Source organism: Diplotaxodon limnothrissa, linkage group LG11 (assembly GCF_057381915.1).
Source record: "Diplotaxodon limnothrissa isolate DT_005_m linkage group LG11, D_limnothrissa_male_GT1.1, whole genome shotgun sequence".
Lineage (NCBI taxonomy): Eukaryota > Metazoa > Chordata > Actinopteri > Cichliformes > Cichlidae > Diplotaxodon > Diplotaxodon limnothrissa.
In genome coordinates this window covers 21,117,101-21,143,808 of record NC_140606.1, presented here as the reverse complement: position 1 = coordinate 21,143,808, position 26,708 = coordinate 21,117,101, and the positions used below count along the sequence as shown (strand labels likewise).

The following is a 26,708-nucleotide window of genomic DNA, read 5'->3' as shown; positions in this document are numbered from 1 at the left end:
ATTCAATCATAGAAGAAGAAAATAAAGCTCTGATTGGATAGAAAAGTCGTTAGTCGGAAGGTACGTCATATCCTGGCGTTTACAGGCTTTTGGTGGGAAAATGTGTGCACCTTCACGCACATTTAACTCATAATCAAAATCTGTAGTATGAATTTTCTGTAACAGCAGAGTAACGGATATATGCCATGCCTATAACGCTGTGAACAGATTACGCGGAACAGCCCTTTAGGTGTGCTAAAGTCACCAAAATCATTAGTGAGAGTTGCCTATTGTTTGTTAGCATGCTAACATGTTAGTCATCGGTTTATCTGACCAATAAGAAATTAAACTTTCAGGATTAAATCACTTCTAGTGGAGAGAAACTGGATGTGTCTTATGACTTGTTAGCCGTTTGCGATCGCTTCGTGGGGAGGCACGCGCCCGTTTGGTTTATGTGACTGATCAGTGAATCGATCAGCTTTTAGCCTGACGATCATCAGTAACAACAACGAAATGCCAGAAATCAAACTCAAGCACGTCGTGTCGTGCAGCACCGAGGACTCTGTAAGTGCAACATGATGTATTGCTTTTGTGAGATTTGTATGAAGAAAGCTGAGCTGTGAGGCTGCTTCATACTCACATGTGTTGTGTTACAAAAACAGACGCACAGGGCAGACAACCTCCTGAGCTCTGACACGTACAGAAAGTGGAAAGCAGCCAGACCCGGGGAGAAGCAGATATCAGTCATTCTCCAGGTTTGTTTGTTTTGTTGTTGTTTTTGTGTGTTCAAGTGACACCAAACTAATTCAATAACATGTGAGGTGTCGTTGATTAGATTAGTTAGATGGCAGATACTTACATATATTACATAAACACCAAATTACACACATGTAACTTTGGGAGAATCATACAATCTATTGAATTCAAACAAACTTTTTGTATTTGCTTTCTTTACACTAGAAGAAGTTTACACGCAAATTATAATTATAAAGTGAATTTCAGACGTTGTGTTACCGTCCCTGGTCATAACCTGAGATCCGCTGTCTCTGCTGCCAATCTCACAATCACGACTCACAATCACGACTGAGAACTAATCACTTTCTCCAAGTAATCATTTATATTAGCTTTTTTCCAATCTTGCCCTGTGAGGGGCGGCAGATGGCTGCTGGAGGTTTCTTCCTGTTAAAAGGGAGTTTTTCCTTCCCACTGTCACTAAAGCGCTTGCTCATAGGGGGTCATATGATTGTTGGGTTTCTCTTTGTATGTATTATTGAAGGATCTACCTTACAATATAAAACACCTTGAGGTGACTGTTGTTGTGATTTTGTGCTGTATAAATCAAACTGAATTGAAGCAGTCTGTAATTTTGTTTTGAAAGGTGCTATTAAATAAAGTTATTGCTACTGTTATTAGATAATGATGATCAAATATATTTAAAGTTATGCTTTGAGTTGCTCTAAATAATGTGTTTATCTGGTACATCACCAAATAAAATTGTATACTGATACATCCAGGTACTTTTAACATTTCATTTGTTATTAATCATGTCTTTCTTACCATACAGACAAATTTGGTGATATTTGCATTTATCTAGAAAAAGCTGAATTTGTCTTTATTGTGCAGAGATCAGACGGCTGAATGCAGCACCACGTGGTTTTAGAATAATTCGATTAATTAATAGTGTGTTGATTCTTCTCTTGCTTTACTTTCGGCCTTAGAATAGTTTTTTTTTTCAAGCTTTATTTAACCGCAGCTCTTGAGATTAAGAATCTCTTTTGGAAGTGTATCCTGTGCTTCCTTGGGAAGTATTACCATGCAACTTTTACTTTTCTCCCTCAGTTTGAAAAGGAAGAGCAGGTGCACAGCATTGATATTGGAAATGAAGGTTCAGCTTTCATTGAGGTGTTGGTGGGGAATTCTTCAGCTGTCAGAGATCAAGACTATGAGGTATTCTTACAAATAATAATAATCGCACTTCCTGAATGCTGTAATGACTTCATTTTATCCAGTCTGATTTTAATCTCACTCTTTTAGGTTCTCCTGGTTATGTCTTCCTTCATGTCGCCCACGGAGAGCCGCAGTGGCACCAACATGAACCGTGTGCGTTTCTTTGGGCCCAACCAGCTGCAAAAGAGCACAGCTCAGGAGAAGTGGGACAGAGTGAAAATTGTGTGTAGCCAGCCATACAGCAAGGTAAGTGTCTAAGAGTGTTTGATGTGTAAAGTGACAAGCCCTTTGTAATTAGCAAATATGTCTATTATTAAGACTGAAGCCGTTTATGGAATGATGACAGTGTCTGAATACAGCAGTGCAACAGGACCTGTTCTATAGTGTCAAATGAAAGCAACATAATTGCAGTGTAGCGTGGTTTTCCAGTTACGGTAACTTTTTATTATGCAATGAAATATAAGCGCTGAGATGATCTTTCCAGATCCTTTGTCTCAGGTATCCTGTTGTTGAGGCACCGTTTGAAGTTGTAATGGAGTTTGAATTGTGTCTCTTTGATGGAAATATAATGTGAATCTGTCTTTGCTCTTTATAGAATATTGCATATGGGCTTGCCTTTGTTAAGTTTCATTCGCCACCTGACAAAGACGATCCTCCTCCAACTTCCTCCCCAGTAAGTACTCCACTGAGACCATGCACACCAATCAGGAAAAACAGTATGCCCTCTGATAGGTGACGTGAATAAGACCGATTATCTCTTCATCATGGCAACTGTTAGTGGGTGGGATGTATTAGGGAGCAAGTGAACATTTAACCCTCAAAGTTGATGTGTTAGAAGGAGGAAAAATGGGCAAGCAAAATGTTTGACATAGTCCAGATCGTGATGGTACATCTCCAAACCTGCATCTCCTCTGGGGTGTTCCCACTCTGCAGGGGTCAGTATCTATCAAAAGTCGTTCAAGGAAGGATAAGACGTGATGGGGTCATCAATGCACAGACAAGCTACTGTACTTTAGGCTTTGTAAAGGCTAAATATTCTATTACACTAATAGAAAGTAAAAAATATGAACAAAGTTTTTGGATTGGAAAAAATTCTGACGTGCCTTGAAATGGAATTTTTCCAGGCCTACAGACGGCTACAATAACAGCTTTCTCTGTCTCAACCTCACACTTTCCAAGTGTATGGGCTCGCTGACTCGTTTTTGGATCATATTAACTAAAATGTTAGTCTGGTCATACTATATTTCAAAATGTAGCTGTGGTATGAAACTCCACTGTGACACGCTGCCCTTCTCATCACATCTGTTTTTCTTTTAGCAACTGATGATGACGAATGGTGACAACTGTTGAAGTGTTGAGGTTCATTCGCCAATTCTGTCTTTTCAGTGATTTAAAACATCTTTTAAATGTTTTAAATCACACTCCAAGTTAATAATCTGTGCGACTTTGTTATAGTAAAATTCAAAATGTGCTTGCTGAGGTACTCTTTTACTTGAACAGGAATTTTTACTTGATTTATGTTTTTTTACTTTCGTTTATGCTGTAGTGGGAATTCAGCATAAACGCCTGACGCTTTTGTTTTAGCACTTCCTGGATATTAATCTACTTTCTTACTCATGGACTCATTTGTCATGTTACAGCCTTTTTGCTGTATTAGGGGAAATGCACTTCCATCTCTCTATCTTCCTTATTGCCTCTGAAGTCTTCCTTCTTCTGTCCTGTCAGAAACTGACAAAGCTGGGACAGTTCAGGGTGAAGGATGAGTCTCCTGCATCCGGGCCCAGCCTTCAACCTGGCAGTCTCTTCTTCAGTCGGGAGAACGCAACAAAGTCGAGCACTTCACTCAAAGGTAAATCCAATTATTTGAGTTTACCAGCTGCTGGAGGCCAGTTAAATTCTTTATGTTCACTGTAATAATAAAACTGTAATTTTGTTAAATAATAAAAACTCAACAGAGCACTAATTAGTTTTAAAAGAAGTGATTTCAAAGACATTCTTTATGATCAGGCTGCTTTCTTTCTTAACCTGCTCTCTGCACCTCTCTCTGTAGCGTCTCCTCAGAGTGAGAAGATAAGCTACGCTGCTGCTGCTCTGCAAGCGAGCGGCAGCTCCCACTCATCAGGCCAGGCCTCGTCTTCCACCTCTGCCTCACCACAGGTAGTAAACACCCCCGCCCTCCACTTAATGGGCAGGAGGATTTTCTCTATATTTAGACCACATGAAAGTGGATAGTTTGTTTTAGTTTGGGATCTGTGGTATCATGTGATACTGTAGCATGGTGGCTCAGTGGTTAGCACTGTTGCCTTACAGTAAGAGGGTTCTGGTTTCAAACCCAGAAAGGTCACTGCATGGGGTTTACATGTTGTCCCCATGCTCACACAGTTTTTCTTTGAGAGCTGCAATGAGAATGAAAAAGATACCAGGTTAATGCTGCCTGTGGCAACTTCTTAATCTTAAGAGTTTCACTTCCATCAAAGCTTTTGATCTAATAACTGAAGTAAAAATAGGTCAAGGTTGGAATCATTGTTACTGAGCACCTCTTTTCACAGAACTGCATCGGTTGAAGATCCTGGTTTCATTGAGTTATTTTCCCACATGCACAGTCCTCATGGTTCATTGATAAGGAAATTTAAATCTGAGATGGAGGGTACCTCTTGTTACCGGCACAGCCATTCCCCTTTAAGAACCTGTGTGTGATGTAATTCCCTTGTTGTTTAGTGTGCGAGAAGCAGCTGGTGACAGAAGTGATTAAGTTCCCAGAATCACAATTAAAGGGTCTGAATATGCACATGTTTCAGTGTAAGGCCGAGACCCCAAAACAAAGACTTCCTTCTTTCTTTCCCCTTAACATTAAATATTAGAAGGTAATGAGCCAGTACCAGCACATCAGTATTTTAAACTTTCAGGGAGCCTTAAAAAAACTTCAATTTCAAACTCTGAACAGCCTGTGGGGTGTCAATAGCAACAATGGCAGAATACTTGAAACTGACTTTACCTCATAGTGGGCATTGATATGAACTTTTTTGTAAATGCACGTATTTAAACTGGAGTAACATTAGGCTAAGGTAGCTTGACTGAAAGAGAAATACACGTGTGCTCCCTGGTTTATTATCATGACAAAACTATATGGTTGAAAAATAGGAAACTGTTGTGAAATAAATTTGATACTTGTAATTTTTTTTATACTTTTTACCTTCACCTTCAAGAAAGCCTAAAATACATTGTGTATTTTTTTTTCCATGTGTACATGGCACACATGAAAATGCACCATTGTTATTTTGCTTGAGGACACCTTGAGAAGGAAAGTAGGAGGGGCTCAGACACGTGGAAGTGACAGCCGCATGTCACTTTGGCTTTTGAAAGGAAAATTGAATAAAAGCCACCTGCTGCGATGAGCTGCACAAATACATGCCTGTGCATAGTAAAGCCAGCTGAAAGCTACCCCAGTTAGATACAGTTGTGCACGTAAGTTTACAAATCCTGGCAAAATTTATGATTGTTTCTTTGGATCATTTTTCTGTTTTGTTTTGATTTCATTGTCAAGCTGGAATATCCAAGTGCGTCCTATGCACAGCTTCTGGGCTGATGTCTACAACTCTTCCTTCAGTTCAGAAACCAAAGTTTCTGTCTCTACTGTTAGGCACAATGTAAGCATCTGCTTTGTGACATGGGTACAGCAATGTTGTTCTTCTGGTGATTTGACCATGTTGCCCATTTTTTTTACCCATTTGTTTGTATCCCAAAAAATTTTCTGTGCAGTTGTGGCTGATTTTTTTTTTTTTTGTATTTTTTTTGTATTTTTTTATTTTGATGGTCTTCTAAACGTGGCTTGGTTTCAACATAATCCCTCATTTTCCACTTCTTAAATAGAATTTGAACAGTGCTGATTCTCTATTCCTTTATATATAAAGTTCCACTATGTTCTCCCACAGATCCTTTGATAATTCTTTTGCTTTCCCCATGACTTCATTGATTTTATCTATAGACTACAGTAATAATATAAACTGGTACCAGGTGTTAGCGGACTTCAGGCATGAAATAGCAATTTCAACTCTGAATTTTCACCTCTAGCCACCAGCAAAAAGGAAATTTGAATTCAGCAAAGAGCGACAATCTGCTCCCGGCCCTCCTCCCTCGAAGAAAAAAAGTCCATCTGGTTCACCTGAGGGTAAAGCCGCAACCCCCAAACACAAGCCGAGTTCAGTCAGTACACCCAGCCCAAGCACGGCCAAAGGTAACACAGTCTCGGAATCTTTGCATTATTTATTCATGTGGAGAACTTTCCTTGAGTTTTCTAATAATCTCTACAGCATCACCAGTTCAGAAGGCTGCTGACAGGAAGAGGGAGAGTGAGTCTAAACCTGAGCCTAAAACTAAGCAGAAGGCCAAATCCCAGAAAGAGCAGCAGGTCCCATTCACCCGGCTCATGGAGGGGGTGGTGTTTGTCCTCAGTGGATTTCAGAACCCCTTCCGAGGGGAGCTGAGGGAAAAAGCGCTGGAAATGGGAGCCAAGTATCGACCCGATTGGACGCCTGACGCCACACATCTTATGTAAGTTGCTGAAAGGAATGGATTGGCATAATCTAGCATTCATAACTTTAATTCATCCCTGAATTTAATACTACTGACTTTAGATGAAAAGATTTATTCCATTGTCCGTGTCTGCTCAGTGAATGGGGAGCTAAAGCCTGCGGGTGGTTAGTGTATTAGCAAAAAGTGGGAAACGGGGAGTCTGGTACTGTTCAAGGTTAACAAAACCTGCTTATCCAAACTTCTGAATTACTTATTGGCATTTCTGTCTTTGTGGTGGGCTAACAGCTGCAGGCTCTATCCTCTAGTCTTATGCTTTATGGACAGACATTAAAGTTATATCAGTTTTCTCTGCTATTTTTTACGATTTTAGAACAGTAAAAATTTATAGTACCTACTGTTCCGAAGGACATTTGGGGTGTTTTTTCATAACCTCGTGCAAAAATATAATGTCACTTTATTTACAGTGTTGTTGGGTTTAGTTGACACCACCAACACAACATCAGTTCTACTAAAATATGGCTTTTATTTTACCACATCAGCTCAAGCTGTTAAGGACATTGTTTACTGCCGTCCTTTGGTGTCAAGGACAGCTCACAAATATAGGATTCACCAAGAGAATGCGCGGAGATAAATGAGCAAATGCAAAAGAGCTGCAGATAAGGCAAAAGATCAATATGTGGTGAAACTGCAGAAAGTTGGCACATGATAAAAATGAAGGGAGATAAGCAGAAGGAAAACGTTTTCAAGCTATGCTTTTTATAAATAGTTTTAAAATTGAATGTTGTGTGAGACGTTCAAACTGAAATATCATAATGATCTCTGAAAATAATCACGGTAAATAACGAGATCACGTTATCTTTCAACAAAATTTCAAACGTGCCTTGCAAGAGATCTGTGTTGTAATTGTTTCAGATGGGTTTTTGTGTGTGTGTGTGATTTCGATTATCATCTTTGAAAAAGATCAGAGTTTTGTGTAAAAGTCCTGTCAGCACTCGCAGTAATTCAGTTTGATTGCATCTTGATCTCTGCTGTCAGAGCAGCCTGCCCTTGTTAGCGTCTCTTTACTGATGTAACCATACGTGTCTCTGTGTGTCCGTGCATCTCTTTCGGCCCATTAATCTGCAGCTGTGCCTTCGCTAACACCCCCAAGTACAGCCAGGTGAAATCAGCGGGTGGAATCATCGTACGCAAGGATTGGGTGCTGGATTGCCACAAGAGGAAGCAGAAAATCTCCTACAAAAGGTGAGTGGGAAATGCAGAAGAAATGGTTTTACTTTAATAACAGACAGTGGCTCAAGCTTGACTACAGGAACTTTAAAAGGGCACTTCCACTCAGTGACAGCCGGGTTATAACCTGGAACATGTGTCCAACATTTGAATCCGCATCTGATTAAGGCCACGTCGGCATCTCTACATCACACGGTCTATGCAAAACACTCTCATTGATTAAATCATCGCAACATACACCCCTCACAGCAGTGTTTGCCGCTTGCTGCAGAGAACATTATAACCTTGAGCAGATGATCCCTGCTGTGATCACAAATTCAACCCACCCAACTCCAGCAGCTATCTAATTATAGGGCTCATTATAGGGGAAACTTTAGCAGCATCAAGATCCTTCTGTCATCGCTCCACACAAATCTGTGTGTGCTGAATAATGTAGAGCTGGATGCTCATCTCAGGCAGTGGATGGCCCAAATTAATTGGGATAGGACTGCAATTTACTTTATGTAGCTGGGCCCTATAATATAAGGAGTCCTTTCATACTTGTTTTGTTGGCAGTGATTGCCTCTGGTTCGAAGTCGAGCCATGCAAGGTTCATTAAGCTCAGGCATATGTGAGTATATGAAACCTGGTATTCTATAAGCTGTACTAATTTTAATCACTGTTATTTGTAAGTAGTTTTGTGTACATCTTGCTAATGAATCAGCTTCATCCCTGTGTTGTATAGTAATAATGTTACTATACTAAAAACAATGGGCAGGTGGGGCTAGTGGTTTCTGAGAGCCCAATATTAAATATTGTACTCCATTGCTGCTTTTTTTGTGTGAATTTACTGAACTGTTCTGCCTTTTTAAAGGGTCTTATCTTGAATGTAGTCAAGAAGACAGAATATATGTAAAAACACCTATTACTCATACCCTATAGCAATGGTCCCCAACCCCCGGGCCAAGGACCGGTACCGGGCCGCGAGAGTTGATATTGTAAAAAGAAGGTACTGGGTTTGAATCCACCGGCTGTCTAAGGATTAGGATTTGGGGTTCGGTGTGCAGCGTTTGCATGTTCTGTTCGGGTGCTCTGGCTTCCTTTCTCAGGCCAAAGACATGCATGTTAGGTTTAATGGCAGTTCCAAACTGGCCAGATGTGTGAATGTGAGAGTGAAGTTTTCTGTGTGTTTGCTCTGCAGCAGACTTGGGACTTGTCTAGGGTGCACAGTGCCAGATATCGCATCAATATCAGACATGTGATAATATCCTAAACAACCCAGTGGCAGTACAGTTATAGTAAGAGAGACACTTCCGACCCCCTTCCCTTTCTGTAGCCGCTTTACTGCAGCCTGAGTTTATCTACACACTTTATGGTTGACAAAGACGGATGACTACTCTTAATGGCCTACGTTTATCTGTGTCTAACTCCTCGTACACAATATGAGACTCACCACCAAATAACAAGCAGTGGGGACGAAACAAACTGTTGAAGACTTCTCAGATTATTTCCTCATATGCTGTCTGCTTCTGCATCAGGCTTTACGAGGGTTTCACCTACCGCTGCCTGCTGTGTTAACATTCACCAATGTGCTTTAAGCAGCCTGCTTGGTTACCCGCGTTTTCAGCTAACTACTTACATGATAATAAAAACTAAGAAAATCCAATAATTGTGAAGCATGTCGTATTCGAAATAATTTTCTCTGAGCTGTCCAGACTTTTTCAGAAAATAACATCACAAACAGGAAGGATTGCATGGCTGAAGATAAAATAAGATGTGATGTGGTTCGCTACTGTTCGATGTAGTCAAAGTTAAATTTCATGTTTAGTTGACCGGAGGATTTTTAGAAAAGTCATCATTTGATAGTACTTTTTCTTTGGCTGATTTTTTGTTCCACAAAATCAGGACTAGATGACTGCTGCTGCAACATCCAGATGCAACATCCTTGATGTCATTACTTTGGTAAGTAATGACATCAAGTGAAGGGTGTTCAGGGTTCTGTCCCAGGCAGCATCAATCAATGATTTAAAAACGTATCTTGTACTTGAATAATTGTGGATCTGCATGGTGATTGATGATAGTCGTCAGCACCTCCTAATCATTCAAACCTTGCAGATACTCTAAATCAAAGATTCACATTCATTGCCTGTTTTTACACTGTGCACGAATGCCAGTGCACATTTACACAGTGAGCTCCTCGTTTAACGTTTTCATCATTAAAACTGAAAATGTCACCTCACTAATGACCTTATTATGTTTGCATCAAACCTCGTTTGTAACACCGTGAGAGTTTTCATAATTACATTTATGTTATAACAATATATAAGTAACGATGTAATGAAATGACTCCATAATGGAAAAGAAGCGTCACATTTCGGCTCTGTCTGCATCCCAGGAATGCACTCGGGAATGTCTCAGATGTAATTAATGAGCCCTCCTTTGCTTATAATTAGGCGTGACTATCGGTAGGTGTGACTGTCAGTTCTCAGAGATCGTTGCGGCGATGCGGCAGGGCATACCTCGTAGATAAAACAGGTGCGCTGAAATCTGATATTTTTCATGTCGAACTTCAAAGCTGTAAATGAAAGTGGCCAGAGTTGCAGTGTGATGAGATTTCTCTAGACAGCTACAGTCTGCATATGAGGCACGCGAAGAATGTGAGAGATTGAGGAAAGCTTTTTAAAATAAAATCCTGCTGAAGGGCACAACGTGGAAAAATCCGATCTTTATTTAACGATTCTCAAAAAGTAAATTCAAATGAAAAGTTGACTGCAGCCTGTGTCGTCATTCGCCCTAATGCTCCCCTTTCTGTATCAATTTGTGATAGTAGAGAAGATCTCTCGCCCCCAGTCTGCTTCCCCCTCTCCCGTTGTCAGAATAATCCATTCCCCTGCCCAGCTCCGCTATTGTGCAGCCTGTGGAGTGTGCGGCTTTGATGTATCTTTTATTTAAAAGCTGCATCTGCTATGGGTAATTAAAGGGACCACTTACTTTGATGATGACAAGTACCCAAACAAATACGCACACTCGCACTCAAACTGTTGCTCCCAATGTGCACGCAAACACCGAGCGTCTGAAGGCGAATGCTCACCTTCACCGTTTCCTGACATGCATGCGGATCATGTCATGTATGTGTTAATGAGCCTGTGACATCAGCTAAGCACCCAAGAAATGCTTTCTGCACATTCATTATCCAATCAGTGAGAATCCAGGCGCAGGAGGAGAGGAGAAGGTGCATATTTAGATCCATAGCATCCAATCAAAAAAGAACTCAGTGAGTAAATATATTTCTCAATTAATCAGTGCTTTTTAGCAACGTCTGAAGGAGGACCTGGAGAATACTGCTATATTGCTGCCAGCACAGCAACAGAATTGCATTTTAATTAATTTAAAACACAAAGCTCTTTCAAACACTTCACTGCACCGTGGTGTTTTGCAAAAAGCGTTAAAGTGCATCAAGTGAGGTCATTTATTTATTAAAAATTAGTTTAACAAAAATATTCTTCGTATCAAAAAAACTTTTCTCCATTAACAAACAAAAATAAAATATTTACAAAATTTAAAAAAAATGTAGAAATTTAAGGACTCGCAGACGAGAAGCTTTAAGATTAAAAAAAAAAATCAACAGCATTTCTGCCTCATTCATTGTGACTTTAAAGGTTTGATAACACAACCTCATTGAAAGATGCTGATATTGACAGTCTAATGTCGGGCTAAAAGCAATGGCAAAGAAAGTATGTCTGTTATTTTTAAAACTGTGAGCGATGAATGCTTAATTCTTTGACGCTGCTTTTCGAAACCCCGACTGCAAGGTGATATATCAAAGTTGATGTTTTTGCTATGCATGGCTTTAATAGTTGAGGGAATTTTACGTACTTTGTTGGACGGTTAAAAAATAAATTCATTTTTAAAAAAAAAACCTTGAGCTACTTTCTTTTAAAAATAAGTGTTCCATAAAAATCATTGAATGTTTGTTAGTAATATAAAAATGTTTATTCTTTTACATTTATTTCTGCATTTTTCGTGTTACGTAAAGTTACGTATCAGCTTTTCATTACTGAGCAGATCGAGCTGCTTAACAACTCTCGCTATCTTAAGAAGCCGTTTTTCAGTTGTTTCTTTTGCCCACGTTGTCCTTTTTCTTTATCCAATTTTCTGGACACTGAGTTTTATAACACGAGTAAACATATGTCAGTAAAACTCCCTGTGGTATGTGTGGAAACGATTACACCATAACTATGGCATTTCAACTCTCTGCACTTCACATTTCCAAGCTAATAAAGTCCATCTGAATTTATATGGCTTGAGGGAAAATGTAGAAAAGGTGGGCAGAAATAAAACGTTATCACTGGACGCTTCCTATTTATACGTGTGTGTGTGTGTGTGTGTGTGTGTGTGTGTGCAAGAGCTACAAGACTGGTTTTCTACTCATTACTTGCTTGTTTTTCTACATGTCACATTCAGTAGCATTATCACTACACACAGGTGTTCTTGGTGGAGTTTATTGGACCATTTAGCTTATTTATTCTCTGTACAATCTCTTAAAGTTTTCAGAAAACATTTTAACAATGAAGTAATTTTTGGAAATGTCCCGAGATGTTCGTTTTACCAGTCTGTTAAACAGAAATTTGAATTTAGACTAATCCAACTGTTCTTAAGAGTCTGACTGGGAGTAATTTTAGCAGTATTATAGCTATGGCAGTGCTTGGTATCTGCCCAAGAGGGGATTTTTCTTGGTAGCTTTTGCCCTGCCAATAGAAATGACATTTCGCATCACAATAACATTCACAACAAGATGGAGAAAATCATGATTGCATCTTTGTGTTTGGTCCGGTTGACCACAGAGTTGAAAGGTTGGAGTTTCAGTGAGAAGACTTATTCACCTTGTAGTTGGCAGTGTCGTCCGCCTGGTGCTACAGTAGATGTGGCACAGATGGAAGAGCAGAGAGTGGTGCGACTCCTGTAATCCTCCGTTTGCTCTTTGTAGGTATGAAAAGTACAGGAAATCACATATTTAATTACATGTAAGTTTAAAAAAGGTGGACTTCATCACTGATCCGTTCCCGTGGTTCTTTAATTTTTAGAGCAAACTATTGCTTGCACAGCTGATGTTTATGTAGATTTCTTTTTATTGCGCTGCAACAACATATGCTTACATGTAGACCAGTGTTTCCCGTCACTGTTGGTGTGCCGTGACAGATTATCTGGTTCCACCTGATTAGCACTTTAAGCGACCTGCTTGAGTAACGGGCAGAACAATTACATTCTCTTCCACCAGAGGACAGTGCAACTTCTTGCTCCAATTAAATGGGTTGCCAACTGCCAGTAAAACAGAAGAAGACGAAGAAGAAATTACATAATCATGCTGCAAGTGAGACAATTCAGCATAGCAATCGATAAATATTTGAAAAGAATATGCAATATTCTGTTTGTGATATTTTTGTTTGTTGGTGTGCCGTGTGATTTCTCTAATGTGAAATACGTGCCGTGGCTCCAAAAGGTTGGGAAACACTGATCTAGACTAATCATCATACACTGCCCAGCCAAAGCAAAGGTCAAAATAATTGCGCACATGTTGTGGCATCACTTTGATCAGCTCTCAGTATTTATTTTCATCCAAACTTGCATTAATATTTCATAAAAGATCTCATATTGATGCTGAGTTGGACCGCTGCTTAAATTCTTTCTAGCACATCCCAAACAGTCTCAGTGGGGTTGAGCTCTGGATGCAGTGGTGGTCAGTCAGTGCGTGAAAATTACGTCTCATGGGTCCTGAATCGCTCTTTCACAGTCTAAGCCCATTGAATCCCGACATTTTTATCTTGGAATATACCCATGCCTCAAGGGGAGAAATAAAATCAATTGATGGAAAAACCTGATCATTCAGTATAGTCAGTTAGTCAGCTACTTTAGCACATCTTGCTGAACCGATCCTGACCATCCAAAGATCATAACACTGCTCCTGCAGGCATGTGCAGCAGGCATCAGAAATGACGGGTGCAGCACTTCATCCACCTCTCTCCTCACCCTGATGCCCCCCATCACTCCGAAAAAGGACAAATCTGGAGTCATCAGACCGCTGGGGATAGGGCTCCATTGATCCCTATTTAATTTAAACTTTTCCCTCATTGCTCCACAATGATAAGTGCATTTTTTGATAGTACATTTCTCCACAGTCCATATTGTAGAGTAATATAGCAGGTCAGAACAAAACTAAAAGAGCTTTTCTTCCCAGTTTCAACTCTTCTGTTGCATAATTAGATCATATTACACTAAACCTTTTTAATACTGATTAAAAGAGTTTAGAAATGTAACAGCTGTAATTGTTAAAAACTATACTATTGTATTGTTTTACTAAATGAAAAACAAATAAAGCAGGAATGGATTTTAAAGAACAAATGAGTAGTTTCTGTGATTTATGACTTTGCCCGCTCTTATCTTTGTGACATAGGTTGCCTTAATTCTCATTGAAAACTGAAGTTGTTTTCACTGAGTGCTTCAGATGATCCACTTGTGACTGAGAGTAATTGGTGAGAAAAAAAAAGACCAGCCAACCCCCCAGGAAAATGTATTGTTTGTTTTTTGGGGACAGAAGTTTTTGTATTTCTGTCCCTCTGTCCCTCGTCCTGCAGAAAACTAGATTTCTCCCACTATGCAAACTTCAAAGTATGTAATACACAGTCTGTGGTAATGTTTTAAACATTAGGTCGTTGATCTGTCAGCTAAAAGATATTACCATCTTGTTGAAATTTAGTTTTTTTTCTCCCCCTCATCTGACAAGGGATTGTTGCAGTTTGAGTCATTGCACAAGTAGAGCTGATTGGGAACAAGATATGTTGAGGAAAGGTACTTCACTCTTTGGTCTTTAATCATCCTGACACTGTTTTGTTTTTTCTGTAGGTTTCTGATGGATGGACCCGAATCGAGCTCAGAGAGTGAAATGGAAGTGGACGACGAGAGCGAAGAGGAAATGAACACAAAGGTAAATTTGTTTTTTTTAAGTGAGCCTATAAATATAATCGAATGTCAGGTTTAAAGCTCCCTGCTGCTTTGCAGACGCCGCAGAAGAAGGAGAAACAAGTCACGGCCAAAAAGACGCCAGAGAAGGAGGAGGAAGATGATGAGTATGCTGGCTCCACTGATGTGGATGAACCAGGTTGGCATCAAGCGCTTTTTAATGTGTCTGAACTTTGAGACATTTCTGCCAGCATCAGTATTTCGGCTTGACTTTCTTTCAGGCTGTTATAGGGATAAAAGTCGAGCACATCATTGCAGAAACATCTACAAAATGAAAGCAATGTAAAACATTTTTTTAATGTTATTCAGCTGACTTAGAACCAAGGTTTGCCCGAGACAAATAGACTGAAGGAAATGGCAGGGGATGGGAAGTTGACAGTCGGTTCAATGATCAGGTGAAACGGATGAAATTGAAAAATGACAGCCAAGTTAAACAGGCAATTACAGTTTGAATCAAGTGCCAGTAATAGGAACACAAACCAAAAACAAGCAAAAAGGAAAAAGAAAGTTCTCTCTTCCAACATTAGACCGTCATGCACAGACCTGTGTCAGTGTATCTTTGAGTCTGCTTATCGGGTAATATTATTTACAGCCGTCAGAGGTCTTACTGAGACCTCTGACAGGTTTATTTGTGCCAAGAAACTGCTCTGTGAGAATCAACCACAGTGAAGGAAACTACAAACCTAAAGGTCTGGAACCCTAAATTTAAAGCATACTTGTTAATTAAATTCATTTTAATGAATAAACAAGTAAACCTTCATTTGTATATCTGCACTGAAAAGATCCGGGAGCTGAGCGTAAATGGCTGAGACTCCAGGAAAATTATTCACTCTGTTAGCTCAAATAACTAGAGATGGAGAAGAGGGTCGCACGTGAGCTGAAGAGGACAGAATGGATAGAGAGGAGGCCAGGGGACAATTTGAGAGCCCAGGGATCAGACAAAAGGGACAGCCTTTATAAAGCACTTGGAAATGGATGAGATGGCAGCACTGCCATTTTAAAAAATAAATAAATAAACAAATAAAAAGAACAGGAACAACATACTTACTGTAGATGCAATTTGAGGTGGGGGGGAAAAAAAGAACAGGGGTAAAATGTAATCACCATAAAGGGACTTGAGCATGAATCTCATTTCTATGTTAATACGAGAGCCAGAAATAAAGTGTTGAGGTGCATCAGAGAGGACAGACAGCAAGGGCTGACCCACCAAACACATACATGACGACAGACGGCTTTTTAATTAGACCACCTTCTCTTTTTCCCGTCAACAACACAGGATTTTACGGTGGTGGCAGATATGCAAGCAAGGTGACATCTACTCAAACTCTAATGTGCAAATTAAAGGAAAAACCTGATCTGATGGCTTGTGCTGTCGGGCGGGGGGGCGTCACTTGGTCCTCACAGATTTGTTCTCAGATGACCTTTATTCTGCGGTGGCACAGAGAGTCGATAAATGGCTAAAAATGATGAAAATCGCATGCTGTGGCTTTTGTGAGTGTTAGACGGCTTTCCACCCAGTCATCACCAAACACCAAATGAGAAAATATCTTTTGGAAGAATGGCACTTCATCGTTCCAGCGGGGTGCAAGAGAACTGAAAAATTGATGCTGTCAAGGTGTTTTTGGCAGAAATGGCTCGGCTGGTTTCACCTTTAATTTGGTTCTCGGGTACTCATTAAAAAGCAGATTCGCCTGGTGTGTTTTTTCGCTCCCATCTGTGCTCGATGAGAATTGTAGAAAACATAATGGCAGCATAACAATCTCAATCTCCAGGTGACCAGAATTTAAATCTTTTCATTAGTTTAAGATTAGGGTCATAGAGCGGTCACAGTATTTTGTGTTGTCGGTGAACTCAGTGAAGGGAAAATTGTGTTAAATACAAAACTCGTTACCAACATTTTCAGGCAAACCTGGTGAGTTTAATCACACTTAAAAAAAAAATGTCTCATTCTCCCAGGAGGCGATGATGATGAATCTGCAGTGGACACAGAGGATGAGCTGCAGAGGTAAACAGGACAAATCATTTTGATTCTGCTGTTTGTAATGCTCATTCTTCGATAACTAATTCTTATTTGATTGTTAGGGTGCTCTAGTCTTATTCTGATTAATAATTTTAGAAGAACATGTTTTCTTTCGCACCGAGCCAGTTTTTCCCAGCGACTCCTGCTGTTTCCAGAGCATTTCATTGTCTTTTAGGTCACAATGAGCTGCATTTTACTATTTTCCTTCAGCATTACTGCCGTAATCAGCATCGTTTTTGCAGACATTGCAGTAAAAACATATGATGTAATGTAAAAACGTGCTTTATGCTACTTTTCCAGCACCATTCAGCAGATTAAATGAACTCCTGCAAAGACACTCTATTGAATAAAATAGTCTATCTGCTCCCTCAAGATGTTTATGGGAGAAGACATAAAATTCTTGGCTCTTTAATAAACAGCTTTTGGGCACATTAGCCTTTAAAAGAGATACTGCTGTACTAAAGTAGCCTATAGTGTTGTCATGACTAAATCTATATTGACTTTATGACTATATTGCTGATGTTATATATAATATGTATATCTTACTTGTTACATTTAGTCCTAAATGCACAGTTAAAACAACATTATATCCTTTTTAAAATTTCTCCATGGTCTTTAGCTGATCCCTTAGCGAGATTCCCTGGATTCCCTGAGCGAAAATAATGAAAAGATTCATTAAATGTGTAAAAAAGACAGCAGAGCTGTGGCCCCTGCTAGAATGTGGCCACACAATACCAAGAAAAAAACCATCTTTTGAGAGCAGGCTTGTTAACATGTAGGATAAAAAGGTTTGTCCTTGTGAAAGGGTGGAAGAGGGGAGAAAACAGAAGAAAGCAGCAACAGAAGGAACGGTGGTGAAGGACGAGGATCCTTACGGGGGGTCGACGGATGAAAACACTGACGCTGAAGCTGAAGAGGATCATCCCATCCCCGAGCTCCCAGGTATGCATCAATTAGTTCCCATCCAGCTTCTGGCTGCTTGTGTTTTGCTTTCTTTATTTTTTCTCCTCTTTTCTTATAATTTTCCTACAGACTGTGTTCCACTCTTCTTGATCTTTTGCTTCCCACTTTGTCTTCTCTTCTAGATTTCCTAAGCGGAAAGCACTTTTTCCTCTACGGTAAATTCCCCAATAACGACAGACGACTGCTGTTACGATACATTGTTGCCTTTAATGGGTAAGAAAGACTTTCAGTGGTTATTCCCAATGGACAAAAAAAAGACATAATCTGTGCAATTATAATTGTAATTTATGTGCCTGTCTTTGCTACAGAGTGATCGAGGACTATATGACAGAGAAGGTGCAGTTCGTGGTGACCAGTGAAGGGTGGCACGACTCCTTTGAAGACGTGAGTCGTACCCTCTTTTCTCTTTTTCTTTGAAAATAAGCAGCCACAACCAAATAAACATGTCTAACAGGGGCTTAAAAAGATTTAATATTCGGTGTACCCATGTGTGTAAGCTTTTTATCTTTTACTCCCACAGTCAAGACAATTTTGTAAAGGAAATTGCTTCACTTAACTTTGTGTCAAGTGTTGCTTTATTATACAGTGTGCACAGCTAAAAATAAAAAAAGGGAGAGGAAATACCCTTTAAATTTTCCACTCCAAGCGTTATCAGCCCAGAGTTCTGAGCCCTTTTCATTTGCACAGTATACACCAGTATACACCACTTTAGCATTCCCAGGACAAATTCAGCAGCAGTGGGGACTAGTACCTTTCAAGTTTAGGTTACTATGGTTTCCAGCCATTTGCGTGCTTTTTTAGCATTTGAATTTGAAGCTTAGGTATAGTTTGAAGGGTTTTAAAGGCTTTACACCTCAGCCTGTCTGACCATTTGTAATGCAAGTACATGACATGACTGCGCTTCTTGCTTTTGCTCTGACTTCCTCGCAGGCGCTGATGGAGAACACCAATCTGAATTTTGTCAAACCGGAATGGATTTATGCAATCAGTGCACGACAAAAGATGCTGCCCTATCAGCCCTACACCGTCGTCCCCTGAACTATACACTGTATGCAGCGTGCGGCCGCACTCACACCCTCATCCTGATGAAGGAGCAGCAGGGAAAGCCATAAACACATTTTCCGTTTCAGATAAACAGCTACACTTTCAAAGAGCAATAAGTCAACTGTTTGTTATTATCGATGCCTTTATATTGGACTTCATATTTGATATACATATAATTTCTCCACCTCAAGCAGTTTTCTCTGCAAATGTTTTCAACCTTCGGCCAAGCTCTGCAGACTGTCCACTACATAGTGTTTCTTTCTTGGGGTTATTGTTAGGATTAAGTATAGGTTTATTTTTAGATTGTGCTCTCGAGGGTCGTTAGCCCCAGGAACCAATTTCATCATCTCCACCATCATCTTCATCATCCATGTGCTGCTGAGTCTCTTGGGCTTTGCGAATGAAGCACACACTCTGGCTCAGGTCTTTTGAATTTCTCACTTCCTGTGCTGCAGTTTGTTGCTGCTCGCTTCGGCTACCTCAGGCACTGTCTGGAAATGAGTTACCACCCTGTCCTGACAGCCAGCAGCACTGATAATACACCATTTGTGTAAGTGGGAAGACTATTATGAAAACGACCCAAAGTCAGGTGAAAGATGTCAGTTATGGAAGGTTACAGCCATGGAAAAAAAGAAGAAACTGAACATTTTTGTTCTTTGTTTTATTTGATTTATTTAAAAAGGGATAACATTATAAATTTCTTTGTCTTGATAAATGAATTTTGGTTTTATTCGTGTTTGTAGAAGAAGCACAGGCTGAGGACATAAAACAGACATCAGTGTTAGCATCCTTTTTAAGATTCTCATTAATTCAAGTGCAAGTGTCCAGCTTAACATCTCCTTTGCTGCTTGGCCAAAGTGGCTTGTTCAGTTCTCTGTCTCAAACTTCTTTTTCCTTGTAATACCTAATTATTTTGTCTAAATAAAAAAAAAAAGATTTTTAATTAAAAACTTTGCTCTCTTTTCTTTTTATTAATCAAACTGTCTCTGCACTGAGCTGCTCTCATTTCTTTCTCTGCCTTCACTTGTGTTTGCAGCTCGAGAGGCACTCTTCCTTTTCATTCCTTCTGTGATCTCTAGTCCTCTCTCCTCTCTAATTTACTTCTCCTCCTGTTTTGTGCCCTGGAGCCACTGGGTCTTCTGCTCTCTCAGTCAAGGGGATTAGAAAGATGCTATGTGCATGAGAGACGGGTGAAGGAGTGGTGGTTATAGGGAGAGACACTGCAGGAAAGATGAAAAGGTTTGGATTCTCAGCAAGGATGCGTTTTTTTGTTTTTAAAGTGGCCAACTATTGGATTGTCTTCTCGTACAGTTCTTGTCTAAGGTGCAGTCGCACACATACTACCAAGTGTGAAGCATCGCAGGGACGCTTGCAACAACTTTGTTGCAGGAACTTATTTGTTTCTTGTGAAAGAAAGAGTTGCAAGGTCAAATCCGTTCAGGTCTCGAAGCGGTGAAATTTACGGTAGCAAGTAATGTCGACTGAAAATTTGTCATATTTCACTGAAAGGCTGTCTGTGAGACAGCAGGAAGAATTGGCTGCTTTTAAACCTTCAAATTTGACAGGTGGACTTTGTTAAATAGCGGTTTCCACCTTACTCTTGTCACCTTGATTTCTTCCTGGCAAATTCATTCGTTCCCATGAGCAATTTTATATCTCTTGTGAATCTTGGCAATGACTTTTCCTGACAAAAGCTTTTCTCTCTGGCTCGTGAAATATTTTGTTTAACTCTGTAGACCTAGTCCTCTTTATCTGTGCCATGCAGTACTGGATTAAGGTGATGGATGTCTTCCCTCTAAATATTATAAATCCTCCATCTCCCTCTCTCTTGTTTTGAATTAATTTTCTTAGATAGCAATTTTACTGTGGCACAATCATTTTTAAACCTATAGTACACAATAAGATTAATTCGCATACACACGAAACAAATTCGCGAGTGGTCAACAGACTATCAACAACAGTGACAGAAAATGCATTTCTCATATATTAGATTTCACTCAATAGAAGGAAAAAAAGAAAAGATGTTGAAAAGCTCTTCCAGGAAGTTTGCTTGTCGATGAGTTAGCTGGGGTTTTGAACTGATGGGTCGTTAAAAATGTTAAAACTTTCGTAAAATATTAATTCCAGTTGTTTTAGTCAGAATTTTGGGATGGATTGTTAATTTGGAGGAAGTTAGAGTACAAAGTCCAAACGTACTTTGTATTTCAACTTTTGTACAAAAATACTTTGTATTTCAACTTCTCGTTAGCACAAACATCTAATCAGGTCAGGATGAACTGTCAGAGTTCAATCTGAATAAAGAATAAAGGTCATGTAGGTCAGTTTGCATGTGGCGTGGATTTTGGTGCCAAATAGGCCGATCTGGGTATTTCAGAGACGACCACATGACTATTTCTAGGCATTATAGAGTTTAAAGAGAATGGGCAGAACAAGAGAAAATATGACTGTTTAACCTTCACCACACCACACTGGAAGCAACTCCCGTCAGCCTGCAAGAAGCTGAGGCTACAATTTGCAAGGCCTCACTGAGAAACTAAAACAAAAAAATATTGCCTGGTCTGATGAGTCGTAATTTCTGCTGCAACATTGGAATGGTTCCTGTCAAAAAATGTGAAAGCATGGATCCATCTTGCCTTTGAATCACCTTGTTGTTGAATTGTGCTATACAAATAAACTTGCCTTGCCTTGCCTTGCCTTGTGGATCCAGTTCATGCTGCTGGTGGTGTAATGGTGTGAGAGATGTTGTCTTGGCATACTTTAGGCCTCTTAGTACCAACAGAACATTAGTTGAACACCAAAGCCTACCTGAGTATTGCTGCTGACCATGTCCACCCCTTTATAACCACACTGTACCGATCTTCTGATAGCTGCTTCCAGCAGGGTCCAATGCCCCAATCACCCCACACTGGTTTCTTGAACATGAGTTCATTGTACTGCAATGGCCTCCACAGTCACCTGATTTCCATCCAGTAGATCACCTTTGGCATGTGCCACCAACAAATCAGCAGCAAATGTATGATGCTATCATGTCAATATGGGTCAAAGTCTGTGACGAATGCTTCAAGCACCTTATTGAATCTCCGTCACAATGAGTTAAGGCAGCCCTGGAGACAAACAGGACTCCAGCCAGAAGCAGAAAGATTTACCTAACAAAGTGGCTGGTGAGTGCATATTAGTTTATTATAATTGGTGACGCATTCATTCATCTGTCACTTTAATGTTGCTGCTGGTGTGTCTGTGTTTATTTTAATCCTTAAAGAGCCGTGAGTATAAAATGAAGTTACTCATGTAAGTGCAAGCATTTCAAAACTGCACTTGACATTACCCGAATAAGTGTACTACTATGACTTTGACTTGATGATTAGATTCATTGATGTGTTGCTTCATGGATCCATATACTTATCCTTTTAGGTAACTGCTCTGCATTTTTGTTAAAAACTCATTCATATTTTGATCATAGATTCAATTTTTTTCCACTCAGGTTTTCCTCTTTCCCCCCAGCTCGCAGGGATAGTAAGACTCACCAGCTTGAAGGACGGTTCCACTGTGATTTCTTTTTATCATGACAGCTGTGGCAGTTTCTCCTGCATGGCACTTTTAAATCAGATTTGCCATATGGACTCTAATATTTCTGTTCGACTCCAAATCTCTGGAGCATTTTTTTTTTTAAACCTATCATTAAAAGTGATCCATCACAATAAATGAAAAGCAGAATTTCATCAGCATTCATAAAGGGCAACTCATTGCTTCATATTAACATTTACTTGTCAAAAAAGTGAATGAAACCTTTTTACTTGATCCTATAAATACTATTATGCATATTTATGAAAAGCAGCTGACTGAATAAAGTATTGAGTTCTTCTGCACAAGTTAGTAATTTCCTCCAGTAAGTCCCACAGTTTGCTATTCAGATGTCACTTATTGGTTTGCTGAGTGCGTTTCATCAGTCACTGTCTTGGTTTTATGCAACCGAGAACTGACCATATTAGAAATGTTATAAGAAAGAGACACGGCACTCAAAGGATCCTGAAAAAAGAAAATTAGATCCGAGGTAATCGGTTATTTTATGCATGCAGTATTTGTGCATGCAGTATACCTTACTTACCAAAACTAAAACACTGATTTCTTGGATAGGCTGTTCTGTGACTCAAAACAAAGCCTGCTTTGCTATTTGTCAGATAACTTCATAAAAACACAAACACGGAAGAGAGACCCAGTTTAGTTGACTCCAGTCAGTTCTGTCAGCCTGCATTGGAAACTGCTTCTCACTCTGTATCCAGCGATAAAGCATAAGTTTAAGCCTAAAGAGTTAAAGAGTCAATAATAATAATAAAAACATAAAAACAAAAGAAAAAAAAACCCACTTGCAATAAAATGTCTTAATGCTCAATCAGCCCAAAAAGTTGATTTTGGATGTAGAGTTTTCCCACTGAAAATGCTACGTCCAGATAAACAGAATTAGCTTTTTGGGACTTGTAATGGTAAATGGCCTGTATTTGTATAGCGCTTTACTAGTCCCTAAGGACCCCAAAGCGCTTTACACATCCAGTCATCCACCCATTCACACACAGGTGATGGCAAGTTACATTGTAGCCACCCTGGGGCGCACTGACAGAGGCGAGGCTGCCGGACGCTGGCGCCACCTGACCACCACCAGTAGGAAACGGGTGAAGTGTCTTGCCCAAGGACACAACGACCGAGACTGTCCAAGCCGGGGCTCGAACCAGCAACCTTCCGATTACAAGGCGAACTCCCAACTCTTGAGCCATGATCGCACCTTTTGGAATAAAAGCAGACATTAGCTATAATAATTAGGCTAAAACAAAACGAACATAATTAGTCCTGCTCTAAAACTGGGCACTTTTTTTATGGGATTCTACTGGCATTTTTTTTTCTTTTTTAGGGAGTTGGCCCAGGAACTGTGACCTTTTGGAACAAGGTGACCAGTCAGTCAGACTGGTCACAGACTGGTCACTTTGGTGTCGTGGCAACCTCAAGGAAGTTACTGTTCGTAGTTATTTGTTTTTGTTGGCTGAAGATGTTATTACTTTATATTTAAATGATATATATGATATGATGATCTTATCTGATTCTCCATCTGAATACAGTATTAGTATTGGTATAATGTGGCACACTCAACACTGTTCCAAAGTAATGCATTTGATTACTCAGATTACTTTATTGTTATAACAGGTATTATGCTGTTATCTGTGCTTTAGTTACATTTTCAGATGAGTTCTGTTAAATATGCTTCCACATTTCTTTTCTTGTGACAAAAGACAAAATGCAATATTTCTGTCTCTCCCTGCCTCCTTGGTACACATAAATAATAAATACAATATGAAAAGATAGACTTTAGTACTACTGCAAGGTATGATTGTGTCAGTCAGGTCAACTAATGTGACGGCAGAGAGGACGGGTGTATTCACATCATTCTGTGCTGAGGTTATGAAAAATGTCTCTCGGCTGTTGAAGAGGTTTACATTTTGAAGAAGTACCTACAAGTATTTCCATTACACTGGTTGCAAGGCCTGCTGAGGAGAAGCTTTTTGTTTGGCTGAAGCTGTTTCTCATGAGGTAAATGAACAAGCTTATTCTTACCAGTAAAGAATCCCACTGCTGCTTACTTCCCATGACTAAGCATTTTTTTTCAATCTCTTTGTGTTTCTTCACAAAATTTGCATTTAAACTGTAGTAATGATTGAACTCTCTCTCTCCCATAGAGTGCTTTTTGTCATGTCTCTTGCTGCTCTACCTCTCTTTCACCTCCAACCAGTCATGGCGGATGGCTGCCCCTCACTGAGCCTGGTTCTGCTGAAGGTTTCTTCTTGTTAAAACTTAGTTTTATCTTCACCATGGCTGCCAAATGCTTCCAAATGCCTTTTATTGTTGAGGTTTTCTTCTCTTTCTAATATCTTAGGGTCTTTAACCTATAATCTATAATACACACCATGCGGCAAATATTGTGAATTGACGCTTTATAAATAAAATAAAATTGAAATAGAATATGAATTAATGGAAAAAATAATAATAAATTTAAAAAATAAATAAACTATGCACTTAACTTACTCTGCATTCATTATTAATCAAATTACCCTGTGCTGTAAACTAAAATAAGCAATTGCAGAAAACAACATTGCGCAAACCACACAGTTAAAATGATAGAACAGAAATATAAATACTGGGCGCGATTTGGTTTTTGCACCGCCCCTTAATATCAACCGGAACCAATGGAATTACAGTCTGTCTGCTGTGAGCGCAAGTTGGCTCTGTGATTTATTTCTTAACTGAAACTGTGAAACCTACACGAACCCCTCCTCTCCTCTTCGTCTTCTTCTTCTCTCCTCAAACTGTTTCCATCGTCCTCCATCTCCTGTCAGACCCCCGCAGCACTGACCCGACAGAGGAGGGGGACTTTACCCCTGATGGTGTTTACGCCCACCGACTGAGGTCAATCTAGGGGAAGGTCTGCCGTAAATTGTTGATTGGATGCCGCGGACGGACAGCCAATTTCTCGCCAGTGCTGTTCCTGAGAGGAGAGCGAAGCTAAATGTGAGCACCTGAAGCACCATAGGGTAAGTAACCGCTTTAAACCAAATTGAAAAGCAGATTTATTCTTTCTTTCTTATTTTTTTTTATTTTATCTTTTAAATATAGAAACCTTTGTCAGTTCAGATAGGACTGGCAGCGTCTTAAGGGGAACTTGTTGCCATGCTTTCAACGCTTTTCTGTGATTTTTCATGATTTTTCTTGGTTCCAATATAGAAGATTGACAAGTTCGTTTTGCGGATGAACGCCAGCAGGGGCATGGTGACATTTTATTTTTGAAATAAAATCACGGCTTGGATTTTGGGTTAATACGTGTTTGGAGTGTATAAGTGCTTATTACCCGGAATTCAAAATAAAGTCAAGGCATGCCTCAAAAGGTATGTCTCGTATTATTGCTCATTTAATGCTTTCATTTTTTTTTTCATAAATACACTGAAGTTTTCCTGTTTCCGTTATTAAAATAATAATAATAATAATGCTGATTGCAAAAACTACATATTCATTCGCTCTGTTCCATAATAGTCCTGTCAAAGAAAGTCTTATAGAAAGACTCCAGTAGCTGTATGATTCACAGTATTATATAGTTTACATTCTGTTTTTTTCTGCCGATGTATTTTCAGATATCTCGGTAAAAGATGTTTGTAATGTTATTTTAGCCTGTAACTATTCTTCTAGGTTGCTTGAAATTGTGAATTTATTTACTCACCTTAGTTTGTTATTGGAGAGTCTGAGCATGATTGTCAACTTTACCATATTTTCATTTATTATAGTTTTTTTTTTTTTTTTTTTTTTTTTTTTTTTTAACCTCAGTCTTCGGGTGTTGCAGAAATAAAATCAACTTGCCTCCAAATGAATTGCAGAAACAGATCTTACTGTAAATCTGAAGTTCTCATTTGGGATACCCTCTAGTGGTTGCAAAGTGGCATTAGATTTGTTTAGAGTTCTCTCAACAGCTGAAGGGTGTGTTTCAGTAATGCTGTATTCCCTCAAATGTGCATTTTAGAATGGTGAAAATTTGTAGATTTGGCAGGGGACGGGTGGTTAAGTGTGTAAACAGGAGCAAACCCTGGTTATGTCTACACTTTAAATGTTTGTGCCATATGGGCACTTTGACAAATCAAATTTGACTCTTAATGAAATGGAGAGGATGCAGTTATCAGTCTGTTCACACTGAAACTGTTTATCCTCAGCAGTCGCTTAGAAGTGGCTTCCAAACGCTGCAGTGTCTCATTTTAAATAAAAGATGGAGAAGATGGAGAAGATGTCAAATCGCTTCTTGAATAGAAGATGTTTATTTTTGGTGTGGAGCGTCACCCGGGGATCACATCTTCTCATGCAACACTCTCATGTGCCACATTGGTGCAAATTATTCCTTCTCCCACTTGCTAATCAATTTATTGGTATTTCTACCACACACAAGATTCTTATTACTTATTGACTGACCATATAT

General features: G+C 39.5%; 1 protein-coding gene across 1 annotated transcript; it reads left to right on the top strand.

The window, feature by feature from the left end:
• Positions 1–88: 88 nt before the first annotated feature.
• Positions 89–19,557, top strand: xrcc1 (X-ray repair complementing 1). Its single transcript, XM_085366337.1, has 17 exons — positions 89–543; positions 642–734; positions 1,819–1,926; positions 2,014–2,172; positions 2,522–2,599; positions 3,652–3,775; positions 3,977–4,083; positions 5,998–6,160; positions 6,237–6,477; positions 7,585–7,701; positions 14,566–14,647; positions 14,722–14,821; positions 16,639–16,687; positions 17,508–17,644; positions 17,788–17,878; positions 17,974–18,049; positions 18,596–19,557. The coding sequence occupies exons 1-17, from the start codon at positions 493–495 to the stop codon at positions 18,701–18,703; spliced, it is 1,884 nt and encodes a 627-aa protein (XP_085222463.1). The 5' UTR covers positions 89–492; the 3' UTR covers positions 18,704–19,557.
• The last annotated feature ends 7,151 nt before the right edge of the window (positions 19,558–26,708 follow it).